Genomic DNA, 26,235 nt, shown 5'->3' on the forward strand with positions numbered 1-26,235 from the left:
CAGCTTTAGCGCTATATAAATCAATACGGATTGTATTTTGTACAGCCCCCCCATTTCAAACTCATATAACTCCAGACCCATATCACTTAGGAATTAACTCTTTGTTTTGCTGAGGAAAGGCATGTTGATGTCGTCCTAAAAGTAAATATTCTGTGGGTTCTGGAATTCGAGTGAAAATGACAATAACCCTGGCACAGGAGTGGACACCTTTTTGCACGTCGTCGGCAGTCAACAAGCTACAGGCACATTTGTGACAATGAAATGTTAAACAAGTTTCTTCCCCTTAGAACTGTTTGTCCTTTTTTTAGGAGCCTTTTCAGAGCAAATTAAGGCACGTTTGAACCTGAGCCTCACCCGTCCTCCCTCGGTCTTTGTCCACCGGCTTCCTGACATCTGCAAGGCCACCGCGTTCCGAAAGGAACTGCGATGCGACGGCGCTGGACAGGAAGTCCATGGTGGACAGTAAGGCTTTGGCATCCAGAAGAAAGTCCAGCGAGGAAAACTCCACCTGGGACGCGGCACAGTCAGAACTGGTGGTCAAATGGCCCATGTTTGCAATCGATTAAAGAATTTATTCCGTGCCATTTTGAGGCAACATTGGGGGGGAAATGGATGGCCCCGGCTTGTGGGTTAGGCATCTTAGACAAGTGGTGTCAAACATACGGCCCGCGGACCGAAACCAGCCCCGAAGGAGGTTTGATCAGGTCCGCAGGATCATTTAAAGGACAACCGACGTCTCCGGATAAGTTGTGTCAATAATTTGTAAAATGGCTTCAAATGACTTCTACTGAACGTATTTTACAAAGATTCCACCGCATATAGCTATATTTTACCCTTTAAGACTCGCACTGAATATTCCGGAACTCTTGTTTTTGAGCTGGTGACGAGTCCGTACGTGACATCACTGAAGGAACGCCCCTGACCGAATAAAAGGACATATTGTAGCAGACCTTCCATCACGTCAATGCATTTTGCTGTGCTTGTTTGGTCTGAAAACGTCATGTTGCACCAAGAAGAGCCAGAAGAGGGCGACCAAGCTCCATATAAGGAATTTATCAGCCTGTGGAAACGGGCTGATTCTTTCCTCATAGGAGCTCGGTGGCCATTTTCTGCCTCTTTTTGGGTGAGACATTTCCCTCCAAATGTTGCCTCAAAATGGCACGGAATAAATTCACGAACTGAGGGCGGGACTTTCTGAAAAATGCCCAATTCGCAGCTCAATTTTTTGCAGATTTTGGACACTAAGTCATTTTTATTCGTATTTTGCATTTGACTAAAAATATCAGCCGGCGTGTTTTGGGTATTATAGATGCTATAAACCGTTTTTCGGATGTCAGTTAGGAAACAAAAAAGTGACGTCGGTTGTCCCTTAAAAGTGGAAAAAATGCACAAATGACATGGAATTCAGATTTTAATGGGTGCAATTCAAGAACTGACCACTAGGGGGCAGAGTGGTGCTATTTCGATCAACATAGAAGAAAACAGCCGTGTTTCTTTTCAACCGCGGTTTCAACACCCTCATTAGCCAAAATGTCAGACTCACGATAGCGAAAAATATGTGTGCTTGCAAGGACAACTGAGAAAAGACAAGTTGGACGAATTGCTGGCGCGTCTGAGGCAACAGGAGTCAACTTTCAGCCACAGCCGAGAAGTCAATGAAGCAGCAGTAAAATCCAGCTATCTAATTGCTAGCCAAATAGCATTAGCATCAAAGCCGTATTCCAACGGCGACTGGCAGCTGAACTTGTATGTCGAGACAAGCGACATGGCTATCTACCTAGCTACCTATCTAGCTGGCTACTTGGCTGGCTTTCTAGATAGCTACCTGGCTCCCAATCGAGCTAGCTACTTAGCTGGCTATCGATTAGCTATCTGCCTGGCAAGCTATCTAGCTGGCTATCTATTAGTTATATAGCTATCTATTTATGTAGCAAGCTGGCTATCTATTAGCTAGCTAGCTAGCTTTCTATCTATTTGATTTATTTCCGGGTTGAGAGTGGCCCGAAATATCAATTGAAAATTATCTCGCCACTTTGTTCGGGTTTTGGTTTTTCTTTCATAAAGCGCCGGTCAGACCTCTGGCAATGTTTTCCCTCCACGAGGGGCAGCATATACCTTTTGTCCATGTTAGGGGTATTAAGCTGGCTATATAGCTAGCTAGCTATTTGCTATCTATTTGTTATCTAGCTGACTAGCTGGCTATGTAGCTGGCTACCTATTAGCTAGCTAGCTGGCTACCTATTTGCTCGCTTGCTGACTGGCTGGCTATCTAGATGGCTACCTATTAGCTATCTAACTAGCTTTCTATCTATTTGAGTTATTCCGGGTTGAGTGAACGTAGGCGCATGTGGCTGCCGCTGCTCACCGACAGAAAAACTGATCCTGTGACTGTAAAGTGACGTTGAGAGTTTTGAAAGGCGCTTAGAAATTAAACCACACAGGCTAAATATCATGTCTTTCATGAGTTTTGGTGTATTATGCCATGGTATTCCTCGTCAGGCTGATATAATAATAATAATAATAATAATAATAATAATAATAATAATAATAATAATAATAATAATAATAATAATAATAATAATAATAATAATTAATAGCTAATTTATTTATTTTTTTGGGAGACACACTTTTCACCTGACACACTCTGTCTGGGAACCAATTATGTTTGTAAGCCAAGGTATCACTGTAGATAGCCAGCTAGATAGCTAATAGACAGCAAATAGATAGTTAGCTAGGTAGCCAGCCAAACAGCTAGATAGCCAGATAATAATAATAATAATAATAATAATCCATTTCATTTCTAAGCGCCTTTCAAAACTCTCAAGGACACTTTACAGTTTGACACCACTGCTGTAGAAGTAGTTCACCTTGAGCGATTGCTCCGTGTTGCCGAAGAGCGTCGGGAAGCCGGGCCCGCTCGGATCCGCCTGCGCGACACACACAAAAAAAAAGGGGGGCCCGTGACGCTTTGAAGTGACGAATGGCAGGTGAAGGGCCCAACTGACCTTGATGAAGTCCACCTTGAGGAGGTCGGCGTGGTGCTGCTCCGAACAGCTGAGGAGGTGGAGAGGGCCGCCGTCTGAAAGGTCCGCGGGTGCAAAACACACACAGATAGAAATAATAATAATAATAATAATAGTAATCAATTTCATTTCTAAGCGCCTTTCAAAATTCTCAAGGTCACTTTACAGTCACAGGATCAGTCTCTCTGTGGGTGAGCAGCGGCAGCCACACACGCCAGCGTTCACTCAACCGGGAATAACTCAAATAGATCAAGTTAGCTAGCTAGCTAATAGATAAATAATAGCTAGCTAGCTAGTTAGACAGCTAATAGAGAGCAAATTGAGAGCAACTAGATAGCTAGCTAGGTAGCCAGCAACGGTGACCCCATGACTAATAGATAGCTAGCTAGCCAGCCAGCTAGCTAGTTAGACAGCTAATAGATAAAAAATAGACAGCTAGCTAGGTAGCCAGCAACGGTGACCCCGTTCAACTAGGAACAACTCAAATAGATCAAGTTAGTTAGCTAGCTAATAAATGACTGATAGATAGCTAGCTAGCCAGCCAGCTAGCTAGCTAGACAGCTAATAGATAAAAAATAGACAGCTAGCTAGGTTGCCAGCAACGGTGAACCCGTTCAAACAGGAATAACTCAAATAGATCAAGTTAGATAGCTAGCTAATAGATGACTAATAGCTAGCTATCTAGCCAGCCAGCTAGCTAGTTAGACAGCTAATAGATAGCAAATAGATAGCTAGCTAGGTAGCCAGCAACTGTGACCCCGTTCAACCAGGAATAACTCAAATAGATCAAGTTAGCGAGCTAACTAATAGATTAGTAATAGCTAGCTAGCTAGTCAGACAACTAAATATACACACACAGATGTATTTGCTACTTTGTTTCTTGACTTTGCTGCCTTTCCAGCAGCTCCTGTATTTTGTTTTCTACTTCTTTCTTTCCTTTCCTCTTCCTTTCATAACTTTGCTGCTGTATTACTTCCGGGTAGAGTGAACGCTGGCGCGAATGGCTGCCGCTGCTCGCCTGCACAAAAAAAATTGCTAGCTATTTGCTATCTATTAGCTATATAGCTGACTGGCTGGCTATCTAGCTGGCTACCTATTTGCTATCTATTAGCTACCTAGCTGACTACTTATTAGCTATCTATTAGCTAGCTACCTATTTGCTATCTAGCTGGCTGGCTGGCTATCTAACTGGCTACCTATTAGGTATCTATTAGCTAGCTAGCTGGCTTTCTATCTGTGTTATTCCGGTTTGAGTGAACGCTGGCGCGTGTGGCTATCTATAAGTTGGCTAGATAGCTATTACTTAACTATTAGCTAGCTAGCTAACTTTCTATCTCTTTGAGTTATTCCGGGTTGAGTGAACGCTGGCATGTGTGGCTGCCACTGGTCACCCAGAGAAAAATTTATCCTGGGACTATAAAGTGACCTTGAGAGTTATTATTATTATTATTATTATTATTATTATTATTATTATTATTATTATTATTATTATTATTAAAACAAGCTAGCGTCATTTCAGTTCGAGCGACGACGACGTTTGCCGCTCCCCGTTAGCATTAAGCGACGCGACCACGCTGGCAGTGGTTAATCCATGGCGGGCAGGGACCAGCGTGTACTTGCTGCACCCACCGGACAAGTCGCAGTAGTCCAGCGCGATGCTCTTGAGGTAGGACGTGACGCTGGTGTCAAAGGTCCTCATCTTGCCTCGGGCGCCCAACTGCCAAACGCGCAACGCCAGCACCGTCTTCTCACGCTCCGCTTGCCGCGTCAGCTCCAGCAGCACCTGAGGCCACGCCCATACGTGTTAGCCACGCCCATATGCATTGGTCACGCCCCTCCGCCTCCCTCAAGGCCACCACGCACCTCTTTGACTTCAAAGTTGAACTGGAGGTCGGTCAGCTCCTCCAGAGCCCAGCGCTGCCGTTCCTCCTCCGGTGACTTGTCGCTGCTGTCCGAATCTGACAAACGGAACAAGATGGAGCATCGAGACCGGGAGGAACCAGGAGGAAGCTGGGGGAACCGGGAAGAACCGGAACCGTCATCTTACCCGTCTCACCCACGCTCAGAAGTGCTGGATGGAGGGGGAGGGCCGCTGTTCGCGACTCTGCCAAAGTCGCCACCTGCGGGAGGGCAATCACAGTCAAGGACCCCCAATTGTTAGCTCATTCGCTGCCAGACAATGTGAAAAGGATTGAGTTTTAGGACTACATAAACATAGCTATTTGCTAGCTATTTTCCTAGCTATTTGCTAGCTATTAGCTATCTAGCTGACTGGCTGGCTATCTAGCTGGCTACCTATTAGCTAGCTAGCTGACTGGCTGGCTATCTAGCTGGTTACCTATTAGCTAGCTAGCTGGCTGGCAACTAGCTATTTGCTACCTCTTAGCTATCTAGCTGACTGGCTGGCTATCTAGCTGACTGGCTGGCTATCTAGCTGACTGCCTATTAGCTAGATAGCTGGCTGGCTATCGAGCAAGCTAGCTATTTGCTAGCTATTTGCTATCTAGCAGACTGGCTGGCTATCTATCTGGCTACCTATTAGCTAGCTAGCTGGCCATCTTGCTAGCTAGCTATTTGTTATCTATTAGCTATCTAGGTGACTGGCTGGCTATCTAGCTGGCTACCTATTAGCTATCTATTAGCTAGCTAGCTGACTGGCTGGCTATCTAGCTGGATACCTATTAGCTATCTATTAGCTAGCTAGCTGGCTGTCTATCTAGCTATTTGCTATCTCTTAGCTATCTAGATGACTGGCTGGCTGCCTATTAGTTAGATAGCTGGCTGGCTATCGAGCAAGCTAGCTATTTGCTAGCTATTTGCTATCTAGCAGACTGGCTGGCTATCTATATGGCTACCTATGAGCTATCTATTAGCTAGCTAGCTGGCCATCTTGCTAGCTAGCTATTTGCTATCTATTAGCTATCTAGTTGACTGGCTGGCTATCTAGCTGGCTACCTATTAGCTAGCTATCGTGCTTTCTATCCAATTGAGTTATTCCGGATTGAGTGAACGCTGGCGCGTGTGCCTGCCGCTGCTCACCCACAGAAAAACTGATCCTGTGACTGTAAAGTGACATTGAGAGTTTTGAAAGGCGCTTAGAAATGAAACGGATTATTATTATAATTGTAATGCGCCATTTTGGGTCAAAGAGCATTCCCCATGTCAGCATTTTTTACAGTGATGTGACTTGAATAATAAGACGAGGCGGATCGTACCTTGCGGGCGGGCGTGGACGGCGTGGACGGCGCAGACGCCGGGCGGGGCAGCGGGATGCTGCGCAGCAGCTCGGCCACCTTCCGGATCTTCTCGTCTGACATCTTGACGTGTACGAGAGGCAGCTCCCCCGAAAGCTTCAACCTGCGGCGAAAAACACCTCGTAAAAGGGCATCGACGTCTCACTCGGACGCAACGCTGCCATCTACTGGCGCGTGTCGCTCAAGGCGGGCGCGTACCTGGGCATGCGGACGTCCTTGTCCACCATGCATTTGGATACGTGAAGCGTCAGGTCAAGGGGCCGCAAGATGTGCTGGCCCGAAGAATTCTGCAAGCGCGACGCCTTCCACTCGTCACCTGGACGGACGGGCAAAGGCATCGGTCCGCGTGCGTGCGCCAAAATAAAAAAAAAAAGTGGCCGACTTTGGAGCCGTACCCGACGTGCTGTACAGGACTTGGACTCGTCTGAGCTCCACGCTATATCGCTCGTACGCTCGCTCCATGATGTCCTCCAGCGATGAGGACGACGACGAGGACCGGCGCCCGTTCTCTTCCACGCTGTTGAACTGTCACACGCGTCGTTGAAAAGACACAATAATAATAATCATCATCCATTTCAAGGTCACTTTAGAGTCACAGGATAGGTTTTTCTGTGGGTGAGCAGCGGCAGCCACACGCGCCAGCGTTCACTCAACCCGGAATAACTCAAATAGATAGAAAGCTAGTTAGCTAGCTAATAGATAGCAAAGAGCTAGCAAACAGGTAGCCAGACCGCTGGCTGATAGCTAATAGGTAGTCCGATACATAGCCAGCCAGTCAGCTAGATAGCTAATAGATAGCAAATAGCTACTAGCTATCTAGATACCCCTAACATGGACAAAAGGTATATGTTGCCCCTTCGTGGGGGAAAAACATTGGCAAAGGTCTGATCGGCACCTTATCGGCACACCCCCCCACCCCCTCTGAACCCGAACAAAGAGGCGAGATAATATTCAAGGGATATTTCGGGCCACACTCAACCCAGAAATAACTCAAATAGATAGACAGTTAGCTCGCTAATGGATAGCTAATAGATAGCCAGCTAGACAACCAGCAAGCTAGATAGATAGCTATGTAACTAATAGATAGCCAGCCAGATAGCTAATCGATAGCGAGTAGATAGCCAGCTAGCTAGATAGTCAGTCAGGTAGCCAGCTAGATAGGTAGCTAGGTAGATAGCCGTGTCGCTTGTCGGGACATACAAGTTCAGCTGCCATCAACACGCATCATTTAACAAAGTCGCCGTCGGAATACGGCTTTGATGCTAATGCTAGCAATGGCTAGCAATTAGATAGCTGGGTTTTACTGACTTCTCTGCTTTGGCTGAAAGTCCCAAAATGTGTGTGTGTTTGAGACCTGCAGGTTTCCAAAGTCGACAACAAGGAGCTCGGAGGTGTCCGAGTAGAAACCGCCCTTGGGCAGCAGAAGGTAGGAGGGACGCAGGTCGATTTTCAGGTCCAGCACCTTGCGCGTCTCGATGATGTGAGACAAACCTGCAAAGATGCCCCAAGGTCAAGAGGTCAGAACCAGGAGGACAAATGGCAACGCGGCGATTCCTTGCGACTGCCCACCTGCCGCCGTCTTTTCTTTGATCTCCTCTAGTTTGGAAAGCGTCGCCGACGTAAGCAAGTCCAGGTCCACGCCTTTGCCCATCTTGAAGAACTCAGCCAGGCCGTTCACCGTCATCTGGAAAAGATGCACCAGAAGGCGTGAGGGGGGCGTCGGCGCCATTGCGGCTCGGCGCGGTGGCTTACGGCGTCGTAGATGATCTGCACGGGCTGCGAGTGGACGCGGACGAGGTGGTCGGCCGGGCTGTCGTCGGGGTTGAGCTCGAAGGCGGCGCGGAGTAGTGACGCCGTGGAGTCGCCCGCCGCCGAGATGAGGGAGGGCACGCCGCCGCCGCCGTCCAAGCCCGTCACGCTCCACTGCTGGAGAGACGCCTCCACCCTGCCCAAACGTCAGCGCGCCTGCCTCAAATTCACCAGTGCTAACTGAAGCATGCGCTAGTCCACTTCCTTGTGGGCTTGCTAGCTAGCTGATAGATATAGATTTGACAGCTAGCTAGCTGAGGTATAACTACATAGCGAGCTAGATAGATAGAATCGATAGCCAGATAACTAGCTAGCTAGCTGATACATATAGATTTGACAGCTAGCTAGCAGATATATAGCTTAATAGCAAGCTAGATAGAATCGATAGCTAGCTAATTAGCTGATACAATTATATTTGACAGATAGCTAGCAGATATATAGCCTGATAGCGAGCTAGATAGAATCGATAGCTAGCTAACTAGCAGATATCTAGCTCGCTTTCTCGCTAGATTGACAGAAGAATGACGAGATGTGACAATTGAGCAACAACTGGCCAATTAACTGCCAGTTACATCAAATTAGCGATTAGCAATGAAAAGTTGCCGCAGATGACAAGCGTGCTGGCAACGGCGCCTGGCTCCACCCACCTGAGGGCCCGGGCTCCCGGCCTCTGCGAGATTTTGCTGCTGAGGTGGATCATCAGCACCTGGAGGATCTCCGGGACGTGGGCCTGCTCCCTGACCGTCACCGAGGTCCTGAGCAGCTGGAAGGTCAGCTCCACTGCCACGTACTGCACGGCAGAGCGCCCCCGCGTCACCATAATAATAGTAATACATTTCATTTATAAGCGCCTTTCAAAACTTTCAAGGTCACTGTACAGTCAAAGGATAAACTTTTCTGCGGGTGAGTAGCGGCAGCCACACGCACCAGCGTTCACTCAACTAACTCGAATAGATAGAAAGCTAGCTTGCTAGCTAATACAGCTAGATAGCCAGGTAGCTATTGGATTGGATTGGATTTGCCTTTATTAGTCTCGCAATGGAGAGATTTACATTTCCCAGCAGCAAAGTTATAGCAGTTAAGTTATTAGATAGTCAATTAGCTATCTAGCTAATAGATAGCTAATAAATAGCCAGCTCGTTTGATAGATAGCTAATAGATAGCCAGCTAGATTGCTAGTTAATAGATAGCCGGTTAGCTAGCTATGTAATAGATAGTTAATAGATAGCCAGCTATCTGGATAGATAGCTAATAGACAGCCAGCCAGCTAGCTAGCTAGCTAATAGATAGCCAGTTAGCTAGCTAGCTAATAGATATCTAAAAGATAGCCAGCTAGCTGGATAGATAGCTAATAGATAGCCAGCTACCTGGAGAGATAGCTAATAGTCAGCCACCGAGCTAGCTAGCTAATAGATAGCCGGTTAGCTAGCTATGTAATAGATAGTTAATAGATAGCCAGCTAGCTGGATAGATAGCTAATAGACAGCCAGCCAGCTAGCTAGCTAGCTAATAGATAGCCAGTTAGCTAGCTAGCTAATAGATATCTAAAAGATAGCCAGCTAGCTGGATAGATAGCTAATAGATAGCCAGCTACCTGGAGAGATAGCTAATAGTCAGCCACCGAGCTAGCTAGCTAATAGATAGCCGGTTAGCTAGCTATGTAATAGATAGTTAATAGATAGCCAGCTAGCTGGAGAGATAGCTAATAGACAGCCACCCAGCTAGCTAGCTAGCTAATAGATAGCCGGTTAGCTAGCTATGTAATAGATAGTTAATAGATAGCCAGCTAGCTGGATAGATAGCTAATAGACAGCCAGCCAGCTAGCTAGCTAGCTAATAGATAGCCAGTTAGCTAGCTAGCTAATAGATATCTAAAAGATAGCCAGCTAGATGGCTAGCTAGCTAATAGATAGCTAGTAGATAGCCAGTTAGCGAGCTCGCCAATAGTTAGCTAATAGATAGTAAGCTCAATTGCTTGATTTGGGAACGCCCATCTAAAAGATAGCCAGCTAGCTGGATAGATAGCTAATAGATAGCCAGCTAGATGGCTAGCTAGCTAATAGATAGCTAGTAGATAGCCAGTTAGCGAGCTCGCCAATAGTTAGCTAATAGATAGTAAGCTCAATTGCTTGAACGCCCAACGGTTGCTCTCTAAGCCGCAGGCCGGCCTTTCCGGCGCACCTGTTTGGGCAAGGCCAGCTGATGCGAGCTTCCGCTGTAGCCGATGGCGGCGTAGAGCTTCTCCTTCTCCTCCGCCGTCATGATGCCGTCCAAGGTGGAACCTGGGGAGCGCAAAGATGGGTGAGGCGTGGCGTTGACGTCCCGGCGCCCCAACCCACCTTGGGTCTCCTGGGACTCCAGCTCCTCTTTCTTGGGCTTGCGGGCGAAGAAGAAGCCGCTAAAAAATCCGCCCTGCTTGTGGACCGCCGGAGCCTTCTTGGCGGTCACCTTTTGGCCCGAGCGCAGCACCTGCGGGGAGACCAAGCGCCCGCCACGTTGATTATTATTATCTGGTGCCACATTACTGGCTAGATTCTAACAAACTTTTCGCCTTACGAACATTAAATTCGCGAGAATACAATCTTGGCATACAAACTAGTTTTTGGGAAACACGCGTAGAGCCACAATGGCTGGCGGACTAGTTTTCGGCGGAAGAACACCGAACCACACGGTCGAATTAGTTTTCATACCCACTTTCTTTTACTGCACTCGGTGCAGAAGTGGTATGTTATCAAGTGGAGTACTTTTGCTTTTTTGGGACCGAAAAAGACCCCAGCACAGGCTAGTGTTCAGCCAAAGAGGACATAAAACTAAATGATGAAGGAGATCATCGAGAAACACCAACGAGGTGTGCGTTTGTGTGACTTAGCGTCCCCGTACCAGTATGCTAAGTTGACCATTGCTACGTGTGGCTACGGGTGTTTCTAAGCAACAGTCTCAGGCAATAGAAGAGGTTGAAAAACGTATGTGGATTTGGATTAACTAAAAAAGCAGCTAGCGGGGGACAGTGTGAGTGAGGGTATTATCGCCGAGAAAGCATGGCAACTTCACTCGGATATCAGCAAGACATCAACAACCATCACAAAGGTCAATAAAACGACTTTATTATACAGTACAGTTTGTTTCTTTAATTAAAATCCAATAGCACATTTATTAGTCATAAATTAAGGTACATTTTGTGTAGTTTTAAGGCTTATTTCGTCGAAAATTATGTTTTATGGGGACCTGGGAACGGATTATTCTCATTTTTAATGATTTCCTATGGGAAATTAGTGTTTGGAAGACACACTTTTCACCTTACACACACTTTCTGGGAAAAAATTAAGTTCGTAAGCTGAAGTATCACTGTATTGCATTGTATTTTGGACAGCCACCCTCATTTCATACCCATATAACTTAGTAATTAACTCTTTTATTCTGATGAAAGAAGATAGTGTAAGGTTTCTGACGCTGCATTGAATGTCCAAAAAGTCAATATTTTGTCAGTGTTGGAATTGGAGTGACAATGACAACAACCCTGGCACTGGAGCGGACACATTTTTGCACATCGTCTGGCAGTCAATGCGTTCATTTATGTCCACCGGGGTGAGCTTGAATTTGTAGCCTACCTCCATGTGGGCCTGCTGTCGAGCCAAGGTGATGTTGAAGACATCCAAAATGTTCTCCAGTTCCTGGTACCAGCACAAAGTAGTCCGGATGAGTGCAAAAAGCCTCAAGATAGGATTTGTTTGCTTGGAGCTTTTGGACCTGAAGCTGGCCCTCGCCGTCGGGACTTGGTTTGTTCTGGCTCAGGACTTTGCTTTTGTAGGCCGTCTTGTAGGCCTTGACCTGCTGGCGGTGCTGTCTTATGTTGGACCAGGACCACATGCGGCTTGAGCGGCGGATGTTAACCTCCAGGATGCTGCTGAAGGCGTAGCGCCACCTAATAATAATAATAATAATAATAATAATAATAATAATAATAATAATAATAACAATAATCATAATAAGCGCCTTTCAAAACTCTCAAGGTCACTTTACAGTCACAGGACAAGTTTTTCTGTGGGTCAGCAGCAGCAGCAGCAGCCACAGGCGCCAGCGTTCACTCGACCCGGACGTAACTCAAATAGATAGAAAGCTAGATTGCTAGCTAATAGATACAGTAATAATAATAATACATTTCATTCATAAGCGCCTTTCAAAACTTTCAAGGTCACTGTACAGTCAAAGGATAAGCTTTTCTGTGGGTGAGTAGCGGCAGCCACATTCAACCTGGATGCAACTCAAATAGATAGAAAGATAGCTGGCCAGCTAGCTTTAGCTAGCTAATAACAATAATAACAATAATAATAATAATAATAATAATAATAATACATTTGATTTCTTAGCGCCTTTCAAAACTGTCAGTGTTTACTAAACTCTGAAGTAACTCAAATAGATAGAAAGATAGATAATAATAATAATAATAATAATAATAATAATAATAATAAAAATAATAAAAATGATGCATTGTATTTATGAGCGCCTTTCAAAACTCTCAAGGACATAGATAATAGATAACTAGATAGATAGATAGCTATCCAGCTATACAGCAAATAGATACCAAATAGCTAGCATTCCCATTAGCCACTGAATTTGAATCATTAACAGCAGTTTGCTGCAATGAATTGTCACTCCCCTCCGGAGACTTATTCGATTGTTTCTTAAAAAAACGAATAACTCGATAGAACGTTAGCTAGATAGCTAATATATAGCTGATAATAAAAAATAATAATAATAAATTTTATTTCTAAGCGCCTTTCAAAACTCTCAAGGTCACTTTACAGTCACAGGATAAGTTTTCCTGTGGGTGAGCAGCGGCAGCCACACATGCCAGCGTTCAATCAACCCGAAAGTAACTGATATAGATAGAAAGCTTGCTCGCTAGCTAATAGATAGCTAATAGCTAGCTAGATAGCCAGCTAGATCGCAAAGTGCTTATTTTATATAATTATATTATGTGGATGTATGTATATGTATGTATATTAAATAGAGTACATTGTATTTATAAGCGCCTTTAAAAACTCTCAAGGACAGAATGCTAATAGATAGCTAGCTAGCTAGCCAGCTAGATAGCTAATAGATAGCAAGCATTAGCAAGCTATTATCCACTATATTTGAATCATGAACAGCAGTTTGCTGCAACGAATATTCACTATCCTACGCAGAATTATTCAATTGTTTCGTAAAAAAAAGGGGGATTTATTTTTGTATCTGCCTGACACACAAATCCGGACATTTAGGATTCATAATAATTTCTGCGGCGGGTGCAAATTTCAGGTCTTTGATGCCGCGTGAAGAACAACTGACCAGACGGCGGCGTTGGCGCGGACCGGGACGTCAGGCCGGAACCTCCTATAGGGGGCGTTCTTCACCATGCGGTCCACCGACTCCAGTAGCTCCACCATGGCGACATACTTCAACCACCGACAACAATCAACAAAGAAACAAAGAAACAACAGGGATGAGAATTTTACGCCGATCGGTGGATTTCTGACTTTTTCAGAACCGGGGGTGCGGGGGGGTAATGGGCAGTGTTCCTATCGCCCGCCTTCCGCGGAGTCTCGGTTGGCGTGTGCGTGCTGTTTTGATGATTGCATCTGTCTCACAGATAAAACTAAATACGTATTGTGGCTTTTTTGCTGTCCATTTCCTGTTTCGACTTGTGTTGGCTTAATTTTGATTGGATGATACTGATGCCGGTTGGCGGAAAGTGCCACTTTGATTGGATGATACTGATTTAGGTGCCGTTGATGTCGAAACAGGTAAACGCCCCCTTTTGAATAAGCGGACGAGTAAAAGAAGGTTGAATGGACTGAAGGAGTCGCCTTTGTGGAGAGAACAGGTTCTAATTTGATAGATTCTAATTTGCAATGAAACAATAGCATCGCTGAAACAGTCGAATGCCAGTGGCATTATGACAAGCCCCATGCGAACATTAGCATCAATATACTTTTGCGAGAGGCAGCAGAAAGGGTTCTAACAGCAGAGCAGACCCTCCAAGGCTGGAAACTGAAAGATACTGAAAAGGCATATGGGAGAAGGAGGTCGCACATAACAGCAGTGCACAATGGCTGGTGACTCTGAAAGAGGAGCACAGCAACCTCCCTGAACAGAACCCAGTTACCATCACAGCGGCAGACATACAAGAAAGAGTCTCAGGTATGAAAAACTGGACGGCACCAGGCCCCGATATGGTCCACACCTACAGGCTAAAGAAACTCACAGCACTCCACGAGCGCCTAGCAGCACAAATGAACCAGTTGCTGATGGATGGGACTCATCCAGGATGGCTAACCAAAGGGCGAACAATCCTGATCATGAAGGATTCCTCAAAGGGTGCAGTTCCTTCCAACTATCGGCCAATAACCTGTCTCTCCACAACATGGAAGCTCGTGTCAGGCATCATTGCGGCTAAGATAAGTGGACACATGGATCAATACATGAGCAAAGCACAAAAAGGCATTGGTAGAGATACTAGAGGTGCCAAACATCAGCTGCTGGTTGACAGAACAGTCGCACAAGACTGCAGGTCCCGACATACCAACCTGTGCACAGCCTGGATTGATTACAAGAAAGCATATGACTCGATGCCACACACATGGATCATTGAATGCTTGGAGTTGTATAAGGTCAACAGGACCTCGATGAGGATGTGGAAAACCACACTTGAAGCCAATGGCAAGCCACTTACGCAAGTGTCCATCAAATGTGGCATATACCAAGGTGATGCACTCTCACCACTGCTTTTCTGCATTGGACTGAACCCCCTCAGCCAGATAATCGCCAAAACAGGCTATGGATACCGCCTCAGAAATGGAGCTACGATGAGTCACCTCCTCTACATGGATGACATAAAGCTGTATGCTAAGAGCGAAAGGGATATAGACTCCCTGATCCGGATCTACAGCAGTGATATGTGAAATGTAGTCGGATGGTGACTAAGAGGGGCAAGGTAGTCCACACTGAAGGGGTCTCACTCCCTGAAAGAACAATAGCAGATATTGAAAACAGCTACAAGTACCTCGGTACACCACAGGCCAATGGCAACCTCGAACTCGCAACAAAAAAAAGCGGCTACGACCAAATACCTCCAGCGAGTGAGGCAAGTCCTAAGAAGCCAGCTCAATGGCAAGAACAAGACCCGGGAAATAAGCAGCTATGCCCTGCCAGTGATCAGATAGCCTGCAGGAATAATAAGGTGGCCAAAGGAAGAGATTCAGACCACGGATGTTAAGACCCGAAAACTCCTCACCATGCACGGAGGGTTCCATCCCAAGTCCAGCACCCTGAGACTGTACACAAGCCGTAAGGAAGGAGGCCGGGGACTAGTGAGTTTGAGAGCCACTGTCCAGGATGAAACATCCAAGCTCAATGAATACATCAATGAGAAGGCTCCAACGGATGATGTACTCAGAGAATGTCTCAGACATCAGAGGATGAGGTGCTGGAAGAGGGACAATCATGGGAGGAAAAGCCCCTACACGGGATGTACCACCGAACCATAGCAGAAGTGGCTGATCTCAAGAAGTCCTATCAGTGGCTAGAGAGGGCTGGCCTAAAGGACAGCACAGAGGCACTCATCCTGGCTGCCCAAGAGCAGGCCCTGAACACCAGAGCCATAGAGGCAGGGATATACCACACCAGACAAGACCCAAGGTGTAGGTTGTGCAAAGAGGCATCTGAGACAATCCAACACATAACTGCAGGGTGTAAGATGCTGGCAGGGAAAGCCTACATGGAGCGCCATAACCAGGTGGCTGGCATAGTCTACCGAAACTGTGCGGCGTATGGACTGGAAACCCCAAGTTCAAAATGGGAAACGCCTCCCAAGGTAGTAGAGAATGACCGAGCAAAGATTCTGTGGGACTTCCAGATACAGACTGACAAGATGGTAATGGCCAACCAACCAGATATCGTGGTCATAGATAAAGGGCAAAGGAAAGCCGTTGTCGTGGATGTAGCGGTCCCGAGTGATGGAAACATCAGAAAGGAGGAACATGAGAAAATCGAGAAATACCAAGGGCTCAGAGAGGAGCTGGAGAGAGCCTGGAAGGTAAAGGTGACAGTCGTTGCAACAGATCCCGGGAACAACATCAGATATCTTGGTATAGAAAAGCGCACTGCTAGGAACAGCACGGATACTGTGCAGAATCCTCATGCTTCCTGGCCTCTGGTAGAGGACCCGAGCTAAAATGGGGGACAGACACCACCCATGGTGGGTGAGAGGAGGATTTTTTATATCTATCTATCTATCTATCTATAGATAGATACAGTGAGACCTCAACTTACGAACTTAATTGGTTCCCAGACTGAGTGTGTAAGGCGAAAAGTCTGTGTAAGCTCTCAGTCGTACAGGAGTGGTCCATCGATGAGAAGGTTTCTTCAGCCGTCATCTGTACAAAAGTGAAGGTTTCGGACGTTTCGCCTCCTATCCAAGAGGCTTCGTCAGCGAACTAAAGTCTGACTGGTCGTATCGGCCCCATTTATATATCCCTAATGTCCAGACCTAGTGGCGCCGGACACAGCTATGATAGGTCCCTACTCTCAGGTTGGGGGGGGGGGGCGCGGGACCCCCCCCTGTGGCCCCACTGATTGTTCCTACATTCCTGACTAACGATTGGCCTATTACACCCACTCCCCCCGGTATCACCTCATCAGCATAACGACCCTCATCAGCATTGCGAAAGTTGCCTAACCTGTTTTGCCTGAGCAGGCTATTGTATGAACGATCCAAATTGAACCTCACACCACCAGACCGGTTTAATGAAGGATTTTGTTGTTTTATAAGAATCGCCTCTTTCACCCCCCTTTCAAACCATCTGTTCTTTCGCTAAGATTTTAACCTCATTGTCGTCAAATGAGTGGTTGCTAGCTTTTAGGTGCAAATGTACTGCCGATTGAGGCCCACTAGTATTATCCCTGCGATGTTGATAAAGTCTTTTTTTGAGAATTTGTTGAGTCTCCCCAATGTACTGCTCTTTACAATTTTCATTCTTACAATGTATGGAATAAACTACATTACTTTGTTTTTCATTTGGTAGCCTATCTTTTGGATGCACTAATTTTTGCCTTAACGTGTTTATCGGTTTGAAATAAGTAGGAATTTTATGTTGCCAAAGGACTCTTTGTAATTTTTCAGAAACTCCTGCAATGTACGGTACTGCTACTCCTCTCCTTTTAGAATCTTGAGAATTATTGGTTTCGTTCGCTATTCTTTCTTTCTGACATTTGTTGAATGACCACTGAGGGTACCCACAGTTAGTGAGTGCTCTCCTGATATGTTTTGACTCCTTTTCTCTACCTTCAGTGCTAGTTGGTATTAGTTTAGCCCTATGCTGGAGGGTTCTGATAACTCCTAGTTTATGTTGTAAAGGGTGGTTAGAGTCAAAAAGTAAGTATTGGTCAGTGTGCGTAGCCTTCCTAAAGACTTCTGTTTTTAGCGCTCTGTCCTCTTTTATAATTACTTTACAATCCAAGAAGGCTAGTTGGTTCTCTTGAATGTCCTCAATTTGGTTCGTTCATACAATAGCCTGCTCAGGCAAAACAGGTTAGGCAACTTTCGCAATGCTGATGAGGGTCGTTATGCTGATGAGGTGATACCGGGGGGAGTGGGTGTAATAGGCCAATCGTTAGTCAGGAATGTAGGAACAATCAGTGGGGCCACAGGGGGGGGTCCCGCGCCCCTAAGGCGAAAAGTGTGTATCTAAAAAAAAAATTCCCATAGGAAACCATTAAAATGGGAATAATCCGTTCCCGGGTTTCCATAAAATATACTTTTCAACTAAATAAGCCTTAAAACTACACACAACCTACCTTATCCTATGTATAATAAACGTGCTATTGTATTGTAATGAAAGAAATACACTGCACTATATAATAAAGTCACTTTATTTACATTTGTGATGGTCATTGATGGCTCTTAATTGACACCTGTTGCTTTCTGACTTGTAAGGTCTTACGAAACTGAGGCATCACATTATCATTCATCATGTTGATGATTCTTATAGACTTTTCTGAATGTAACTGTTCAATAAAAGCCTGCACATCAACTGTTGAATGGCCTGCTTCTGCTTGTCCTCTTGAAGGCAAATCAAATTCTCTGTGTTGATGACCTCATTATGGTCAGCAACAAGCTCCTCGATGTCATCTGCATTCACTTTGAGTCCCGTAGGTGCTGGCAGAGATTTTATGACAACAAAAGGCTCTAGTCCGATGATTCCACAGACGCGGAATAAAACGCGACAAAAGAAGGCGGGTGGGGCGAATAAAATGGCACACTCGCGTCTAACAATCACCTCGTGCAAAGCAAACACTTGAAGCACAAGCAAACATTTGGAGCACAAGACGTAGCGATGGACTTTCGTCGTAATCATGTCACTGGTGAGGTGACAGTGACTCGTTGATATGAAATGAAATTGCAGAACGACAATGAAATGAAGTGTCGCGAACGTAAGCCACGCCCGAGCTGTCAACTCGCACGTGACAATTTAGCGTGACTATTGACACGCTGTTCCGGTGTGTGTGAAAACACTAGGTCTGATTGGCTTACCATGACACATGACTCTACCGTTTAGCCAATCACAATCACTTCTATCGCAACTTGACAGAGGGGTGCGTTCAAGTGTAGCAACACAAAAACGTTGGGAACTGTTTGTCACCGCTCATTCAGTTAGACAATGCTTTCCAAACAGCCTAGAGTCTTAAGAAGTCGTGCGCTATTCTCGATCCTGAACACACCCCAAGTCTTGGATGACAAATAAACAGAGCAGAGTAGACGTGTACGGCTGGTAGTTTCTTCAATTTATTCATAGTAACGCACCACATTTGAACTGAGGCTGAACACGAGCCTGTGGTGTTTATTTTAATAATAATAAATTAATAATAATAGTAAAATTATCAGCAAAAAGCTCCAAGTAGGCGATCGACGTGTGCATTCAATGAGAAGGGGTATGGAAAGTAGCGCCGCACTGTTCGGTCGTGCTTCTGCCGAAGATCACTTTCGCCAGATCCGAAGGTCGTGTGCTTGATGGACCGGCCGTGGTGGGTGTGTATTATGAAAATAGTACGTATTATAAGGCTTAATTTTCATAAATTTGACGTTCGTATGATGAAAAGTTCGTATTATAAGGCGTTCGTAAGTTGAGGTCTCACTGTGTGTGTGTGTGTGTGTGTGTGTATATATATATATATATATATATGTGTGTGTGTGTGTGTGTGTGTGTGTAACATCCGACTTACGACCGAGTTCCGTTCTGACCAAACAGTCGTAAGTCAAAATGGTCGGAGGTCGAAATCCATTCAAAATGTTGAATAGAGACTCGGAGGCTAAATGACTGGCAAACTCCCGCCTCTGGTGCGATTACATGGTCGATTGCTGTGCGAGAGTGAGATGCTGGCTGGCCAAAATTGTCGTACGCGTTGCCTGCCTGCTAGCGCGTTGCGGTGCTAGGCGTAGAATTATTTTTTTTTTAATAGGGTCTGGAGGTCGTGGTCGTAAGTCGAGTCGGTTGTAAGTCAGATGCTACCTGTATAAGTGTGTGCGTGTGCCCCCCGTTTTTTTCACATTTTCATCCCTGAAACAGAGTCCGTCACCACGCAACGACATCCGCAGCATATCGTAAGTGTCGTCGAGGCGACGGGCGTCATGGCGGTTGTCGCTAGGACGGCGGTCAGAGTGATTTTTGTGTGGCACCTGAGCTTTGGTGATCTGGACGTCGATGTTTTGGACCTCCAGGTGCAGTTGGACTTTAGGAGAGTCCAGCTCCTGCTCGGCATTGGGGTTGATGCGGATCTTGGCCGAAGCGAAGATGGGCTTGAAAACTGAGGGGAAAAACAAGAACAATCTGAATACGAATCCGATTTGATTGGTTAAGAAGGATGAGAGGAAAAAAATGGTGGTGGTGGTGGTGGGGGGGGGGGTTAAGAGGAGGGTGAAGAAGAAGAGGAAATGATGACTGACTGTAGTGGTAGTCAGGCAGCTCCTGGTCCTTGCTGGCGATTCCACACTTGAGCCGATTCTGGAAAACATCAAACATGTCAAACTTGTAGACGAGGACAAGGATTTTAATTTTTTTTTTTGTCGTGGATATTTGAAAAGGACCTGACCACAATGTCTTGACGTGATCCGCGATAGAAGATTTGACTGTTGACGTTCCAGTAGGCACACAAACACTCGAGACGGCCCAGCTGAGACACCAAAAACTGTTGTTATTCTGGTGTTACCAGCAAAATTTTGCTGGTGTTACCAGCGAGGTTTTGCGGGCGTCCGACGCCTTCAAAGGGGTGCAGATGACGGCTGAAGAAACCTTTTCATCGATGGACCACTCCTGTATGACTGAGAGCTTACACAAATGTTTGTTTCAAAGGGTCAGTTATGATTTGAGACCTTTTTCTGGACGTAATCATACATTTCAAATGACTTACGTCAAGGGATGGAAATTGAAAACTGGTTGTCAACAAAGAGTTAGTTGTTTTCTTTTCTTCCCGACACGATAGGAAATGATGTTTAATGTCTTTTTCCTTTTTATGTTATCCCCCCCCCAAAAATTCTATTTGTTACCTGAACTACACGCACTTTCGAAACAAGCAACTCTATGAACTTAAAGATGAAGATGCTCAGGAAAAAGCTCCTAAACACTAAATGGTCATCGGCACAGCAACATTCAAAAATGCAAAACTATACTCACCCATCTACCTAACTAATCATTTCATCAATCATTATTTGTTTATTTATTTAATCGGTTATTTCTTCAGCTAATAGCTATCTGTTTGCCATCTATTAGCTATCTAGTCGCTAGCTAATAGCTATCTGTTCGCTAGTTAATAGCTATCTACTCGCTAGCTATTCGCTGGCGCATATGGCTGCCACTGTTCACCCACAAAAAAAAACTTATCCTGTGACTGTAAAGTGACCTTGAGAGTTTTGAAAGGCGCTTAGAAATTACATGTATTATTATTATTCTATGCTTGCGCTAATGCTAAAATCGGACCGAGCGGTTGGATTTGCATTTCAACTGCAGTTCTCTCGCACTCTACTCCAGTGGATTTCTCGAGCGCCTTAAAACAACACCAGGTGTCTACAAGGTGCCATATACCGAGCCTAACAGCAATCAACCAACCAATCAATCAATCAATCAATCAATGAAAAAGCAGGCCGTTTCAAAATTTGAAAACAAATGCGAGGAAAATGGCCGGTGATGTGCTCCCTCTTGCGAGTACCAGTCAAAAGGCAAGCAGCAGCCTTTTGGAGCTGCTGGAGGCGCTTTGTGGAGGATCGTCTGACTTCACGTACTGCCCCCCTCTATCATGTGGTGTTCCAGAGGGCTCAATTTTCGGGCCCCGTGTTGTTCTCGCTGTAAGCGCTTTGTGGAGGATCGTCCGACTCCACATACTGCCCCTCTGCCATGTGGTGTTCCACAGGGCTCAATTTTGGGGCCCCATGTTGTTCTCACTATACCTAGTCCCATTGGGTTCGATCCTAAGGAAACATGGTATTCCCTTGCAAGGCTATTCAGATGACTGTCAGATCGATGTCCCACTGAGCAAAAAAGAGTTTTTCAAGAAGGCCACTTGTAGCCTGCCTGGAGGAAATCAAAACCTGGATGGAACAAAACCTCTTGAACTTGAATGAAAAGAACACAGAAGTGATAGTGTTTGTTCCCAGTGGCCCATGTACATCTCATCATGTAGACTTGGCCCACTGGCTCCTTATCTGTAGTCAAAAGTCTCAAACTTTGGCTCTTAAACTGGACTGTGACTTGAAACTTGACCGACCAATTGGTGTTGTTGCTCTTTCATCAGGCAGCTGTCTAAAATCAAAGGTCTCCTTTCACGTGAGCACCATGAAGCAGTCATTCATGCCTTTGTCACATCTGATGACATCGCATGATTGTCATGCGCTTGACTTTGGAGTCAACCAATAATCCTTGAAGCGTCTCCAGCTGGTCCAGAATGCTATTGCTGACCTGTCAACTGTACTCGTAAGAGGGAGCATATAACTCCTACTCTGGCTGTGTCTACATTTTCGAATTCTTTTCAAGCTCCTATTATTAATTTTCCAATCTTGAATTGGCCTCACTCCACGCCGTCCCTGCACCTCTGGTCTGCTGACCAGACGCCATTAGATGTGCCAAGAACTAAACGGAGGCTCCAAGGGGATGGAGCCTTCTCTGCTACTGGTCCTTCTTTCTAGAATGACCTGCGACTGAGGAATGGGCAAGTCCCCTCGCTGCCCGTTTGTAAAACCCGCCTCTTTGAGACTGGTACTCGTAAGAGGGAGCATATAACTACTACTTGGGCATTCCTTCATTGGCTCCCTCTACATTTTCAAGTTCTTTTTAAGATCTTATTTATTTTTTAAATCTATTAATGGCGTCACTCATCAACCCAACGCACCATCCCAGTGCCTCAGGTCTGCTGACCAGGCGCTGTTAGATGTGCCAAAAACTAAACGGAGGCTCCGAAGGGATGGAGCCTTTTCCGTGTCTGTTCCCTCTCTCTGGAATGGCCTGAAACTGAGCATTGGGCAAGTCCCCTCGCTGCCAATTTGTAAAACCCGCCTCTTTTACACTGGTACTCCTAAGAGGGAGCGTATAACTCCTACTCTGGCATACCTACACAGGCTACATTTCCGAGTTCTTTTCAAGATCCTATTATTTGTCTTCAAATCTTGAAATGGCTTTGCTCCTCCACCCCTAGACACCTTCCCGGCACCGCAGGTCTGCTGACCAGGCATTGTTAGATGTGCCAAAAACTAAACGGAGGGTCTGAGGGGATGGAGCCTTTTCCGTGTCTGTTCCCTCTCCCCGGAATGACCTGAAACTGACATTGGGCAAATCCCCTCGTTACCCATTTGTAAAACCGCCTCTTTAAAACTCACTTGTACTCATTGCCATTCGACTGAGCATGATTCCGACTTGATTTTGGTTTCACTGCCTGGTGTTATCTTTGTGATTGCTTTATTTCCTGTATAAGCGCTATATAAATCAACATGTATAGTATTGTATTGTATAAAGTCAAGCGGGTGACAGTCGTCTGGCCGAGATGTGTTTCAAAGTGCTCTTGGCAACCCAACGCCGCTTTACCTTATGGATGACCTTTGCCGCTTCGTTGAGGATGCACAGCTTCCAGTTGTCGTCGGTCGTCTAGACCCAAGAAACCTCAAGTTCAGACACGGAGAACCAAGACAGCTTTGGAAGGCATAATTGGGAGAGGCTTCTCTGGAACTGACGCTAGCGTGTACGTAAGATAGTCCGAGTGTTACCTGTAGGCTGAGTTCTGCCAGGGTGACTCCTATGGACAGGGGGCGCTGCGGGTCGGACATCTGAAATGCAAACAAGCATTGGCGTGACCACGCAGGCGGAAGCTGCCTGGACTTTGGAAATTGACCCGGACCAAAACGTGAACCGAGATACTAATGCAGATCTGTGCACGTAGGACCAGATCTCGAGGTGGAATTTATTTGTAAAAGACAACTTTGACTTGAACGACGGGCGATTTAAATGCGGGAACTGCACGGTGTAGCGGTCCGGCCCAGCGCATTTACGGCCATCTTTCAACAAGCCCTTTTGGAGGTGGCGGCGTACTCCCGATTGGACGCCACGAGCCCAACTTACGTCATCCTCGTAGCGCAGGTGGATGCTGCTAATCTTCACCTGCAGGTTCTTGACCACCTGCGTGGCCAGTTTCTCCATGAAAGAGTCCTTCTTCTCCTCCTTGGGTTTCTCTGAAAACAAGCGGCGCAGGAGACTCAGAGCCAAAGCCCGAACCGTCCCAAGACCGCCAGGTCGGTCGCCGTTGGCGGCCCGAGTCGTACCGCTCGGCGGCGGAGAAGCCCGGAGATGAATTATTCCACTCACCAGACTTCTTTTCGCGACGGCCTTTCAACTTCCTCAGAGCTTTTTTGTGCTTTTTATGTTTTTGACATCCTTTTGCCACTTTGCCAGCGTTAAAGAAGAGACACGGCGGTTAGTCGGCAAAGCGGGAGCGGATGAAGCGTGCGGGGAGGAGAGGTGGAAGCGGGAGGGCAACGACCAACAACAAGCAATCGTACCATAAGGCGAAACGGCGGGCACGTGCGGTGAACCCCTCCCCCCCTCCACCAGGAGCCTCAATCGGGGACAACTGCATCGGTCCCCACACATTCAAGGACCTGACCGTACAGTCAACGGTGTCCATTTAAACCCCCGATGACTGGAATGGGGTGTCAGGCCAGGCAAGGTGGATTGAGGAGCTCAGTCATCCGAGAGGGGCTCGGGTTGCGCAGGGAGCCAGTTGAGTTGGCTGGGGTCTCCGGTGAGGCACGGGGAAGGCCTCTGGCCATGTCCCAGTTCGGGGTGGGTAGATCGGCGCGGGGCTCACTGCGGCGTTTGTCCAGATACACGAAACATTGCCAAACCATGAGCTTGGCGCGTACGAGTCGTTAGCATGCTCACGGTACACTCAAGAGAGGGGGTGCGAGGGGGTGCAAAGGGGTACGAGGGGGTGCGAGGGGGTACAAGGGGGTGCATAAGGTGGTGCACAAGGGGGTGAGAGGGGGTACAAGGGGGTGCATAAGGTGGTGCACAAGGGGGTGCGAGGGGGTACAAGGGGGTGCGGGGGGTACAAAGGGGTGCGTGCGTGTTACCGTTGAGCGTCTCCTTATAAACAACACTCTCCAGATCCGAGAGCAGCTGGCCGCTTTGCGAAGCTGACGCCAAACGCAGCGTGAAGACACGGGAAAATCGTAAGATGACATCGGGTGGCGCAGACACGCAAAACGAGAAAGGTTCTGAACGCGACCCATCCGGCCCACAGCCAGCCGCCATCGTTCGCCCAACCTACTGAGCTGTGACCGCTCAACAAATGGCCCATTGGCACACACGGCATGCTGAGCTGTACAGGTAACATTCGAGTTACGACCGGGTTCTGTTCTGACAAAACGTTCCCAAATCAAACGGTCGTAAGTCGAAATCCATTCAAAATGGCCAGCGTGACGTTGACACGACAGGATAATATACGATGTCAATCACGATGTTTTTAAGCAACGTTGTGTATTGAATACGATTATATACCAAACTGTTTACAGGTCATTTATACATTTATACATTTGATAACGTTTAGTGTCATTTTTATCCTTTTATATTTCATATTATTGATTTTTATTACTATGTATCTGTACCTGTAATGTACACAAAACTGTACAGTTCATTTATCAATGTTATACTTAGCTTTTAGTGTCGTTTTTATCATTTTATATTTCATATTATCGATTTATATATAGATTTTATATAGTGGGTTAAAGAAAACCCTACACACATCCTCGGACTCAGGCGGACGCCGAAGGAAAAAAAGCACCGTACAGTACTAGAGGAGATAGTATCTGCAGTGTATAACTACTGTATAAAGTGTAGTCACGCAGTAGATTGCTGTGCGAGTGTGTGACATGCTGGCTGGCCAAAATTGTAGTACACGTTGCTGGCTGCTTGAGCGTTGGTGGTCGTAAATCGCGCCAGTCATTACTCGGATGTTACCTATATTTGGAAGCCAAGGCGCTAATGGCGGGTGGTGCTGATTAGCATTAGCATTTTCTGGTGTCGTAACAAGAATTTTGCCACATCTGCATTTCAACGGCAACGAAGTGGTTCCTGCCACAGTTGACATCCAATAACAAAATAAGTGTTTGGAAAATGACTCAGAGTGGGCGCTCGGCCGCCCTTTGCAAGCGTCCGAGAGCGACTCACCTCGTCTGGCCGCCATTTGCAACGCCTCCTCGATCCGCTGCAGTTCGCGCTGCTTGGCCTCCTGCCGGTAGCGCTCCTCTTTGGCCTCGTCGTACTTGATGGCTGTCCACAAAACATGGCAAGGAGGGCATCATTCACAGCGTCTACCGTGCGGCCGTCCATGCAATATTCACCGTTATATAGCTATCTAGCTAGCTAGCTGTCTAACTTGCTATCCATTACCTATCTAGCTGGCTATTGATTAGTTATATAGCTATCTAGCTAGCTGTCTAACTGGCTATCCATTAGCTATCTAGCTCGCTACCTATTAGTTATCTATCTATCTATCTATCTATCTATCTATCTATCTATCTATCTATATATCTGGTTATCCATTAGCTATCTAGCTGGCTACCTATGAGTTATATC

General features: G+C 46.3%; 1 protein-coding gene across 1 annotated transcript in view; it reads right to left on the minus strand.

Annotated features, from left to right (window-relative positions):
- Positions 1 to 26,235, minus strand: part of vps13c (vacuolar protein sorting 13 homolog C) — a 72,779-nt gene that overhangs the window by 39,046 nt on the left and 7,498 nt on the right. Inside the window, exons 5-31 of the mRNA XM_088991736.1 lie at positions 25,828 to 25,929; positions 24,732 to 24,794; positions 23,965 to 24,042; positions 23,722 to 23,831; positions 23,370 to 23,429; positions 23,191 to 23,250; positions 20,213 to 20,293; positions 20,067 to 20,124; positions 19,800 to 19,927; positions 13,415 to 13,521; positions 11,834 to 12,008; positions 11,695 to 11,757; positions 10,426 to 10,555; positions 10,268 to 10,368; positions 8,734 to 8,876; positions 8,030 to 8,222; positions 7,847 to 7,961; positions 7,632 to 7,768; positions 6,673 to 6,802; positions 6,476 to 6,593; positions 6,239 to 6,380; positions 5,071 to 5,143; positions 4,887 to 4,981; positions 4,653 to 4,806; positions 3,006 to 3,079; positions 2,868 to 2,927; positions 355 to 508 (exon numbers count right to left, since the gene is read on the minus strand). Of these exons, the coding sequence (XP_088847862.1) occupies positions 355 to 508; positions 2,868 to 2,927; positions 3,006 to 3,079; positions 4,653 to 4,806; positions 4,887 to 4,981; positions 5,071 to 5,143; positions 6,239 to 6,380; positions 6,476 to 6,593; positions 6,673 to 6,802; positions 7,632 to 7,768; positions 7,847 to 7,961; positions 8,030 to 8,222; positions 8,734 to 8,876; positions 10,268 to 10,368; positions 10,426 to 10,555; positions 11,695 to 11,757; positions 11,834 to 12,008; positions 13,415 to 13,521; positions 19,800 to 19,927; positions 20,067 to 20,124; positions 20,213 to 20,293; positions 23,191 to 23,250; positions 23,370 to 23,429; positions 23,722 to 23,831; positions 23,965 to 24,042; positions 24,732 to 24,794; positions 25,828 to 25,929 (2,904 nt within the window). The remainder of the gene's footprint in view (positions 1 to 354; positions 509 to 2,867; positions 2,928 to 3,005; positions 3,080 to 4,652; positions 4,807 to 4,886; positions 4,982 to 5,070; positions 5,144 to 6,238; positions 6,381 to 6,475; positions 6,594 to 6,672; positions 6,803 to 7,631; positions 7,769 to 7,846; positions 7,962 to 8,029; positions 8,223 to 8,733; positions 8,877 to 10,267; positions 10,369 to 10,425; positions 10,556 to 11,694; positions 11,758 to 11,833; positions 12,009 to 13,414; positions 13,522 to 19,799; positions 19,928 to 20,066; positions 20,125 to 20,212; positions 20,294 to 23,190; positions 23,251 to 23,369; positions 23,430 to 23,721; positions 23,832 to 23,964; positions 24,043 to 24,731; positions 24,795 to 25,827; positions 25,930 to 26,235) is intronic.

The sequence above is a fragment of the Hippocampus bargibanti genome, linkage group LG03 (assembly GCF_051943395.1).
Source record: "Hippocampus bargibanti isolate YZ-2025 linkage group LG03, ASM5194339v1, whole genome shotgun sequence".
Classification (NCBI taxonomy): Eukaryota; Metazoa; Chordata; class Actinopteri; order Syngnathiformes; family Syngnathidae; genus Hippocampus; species Hippocampus bargibanti.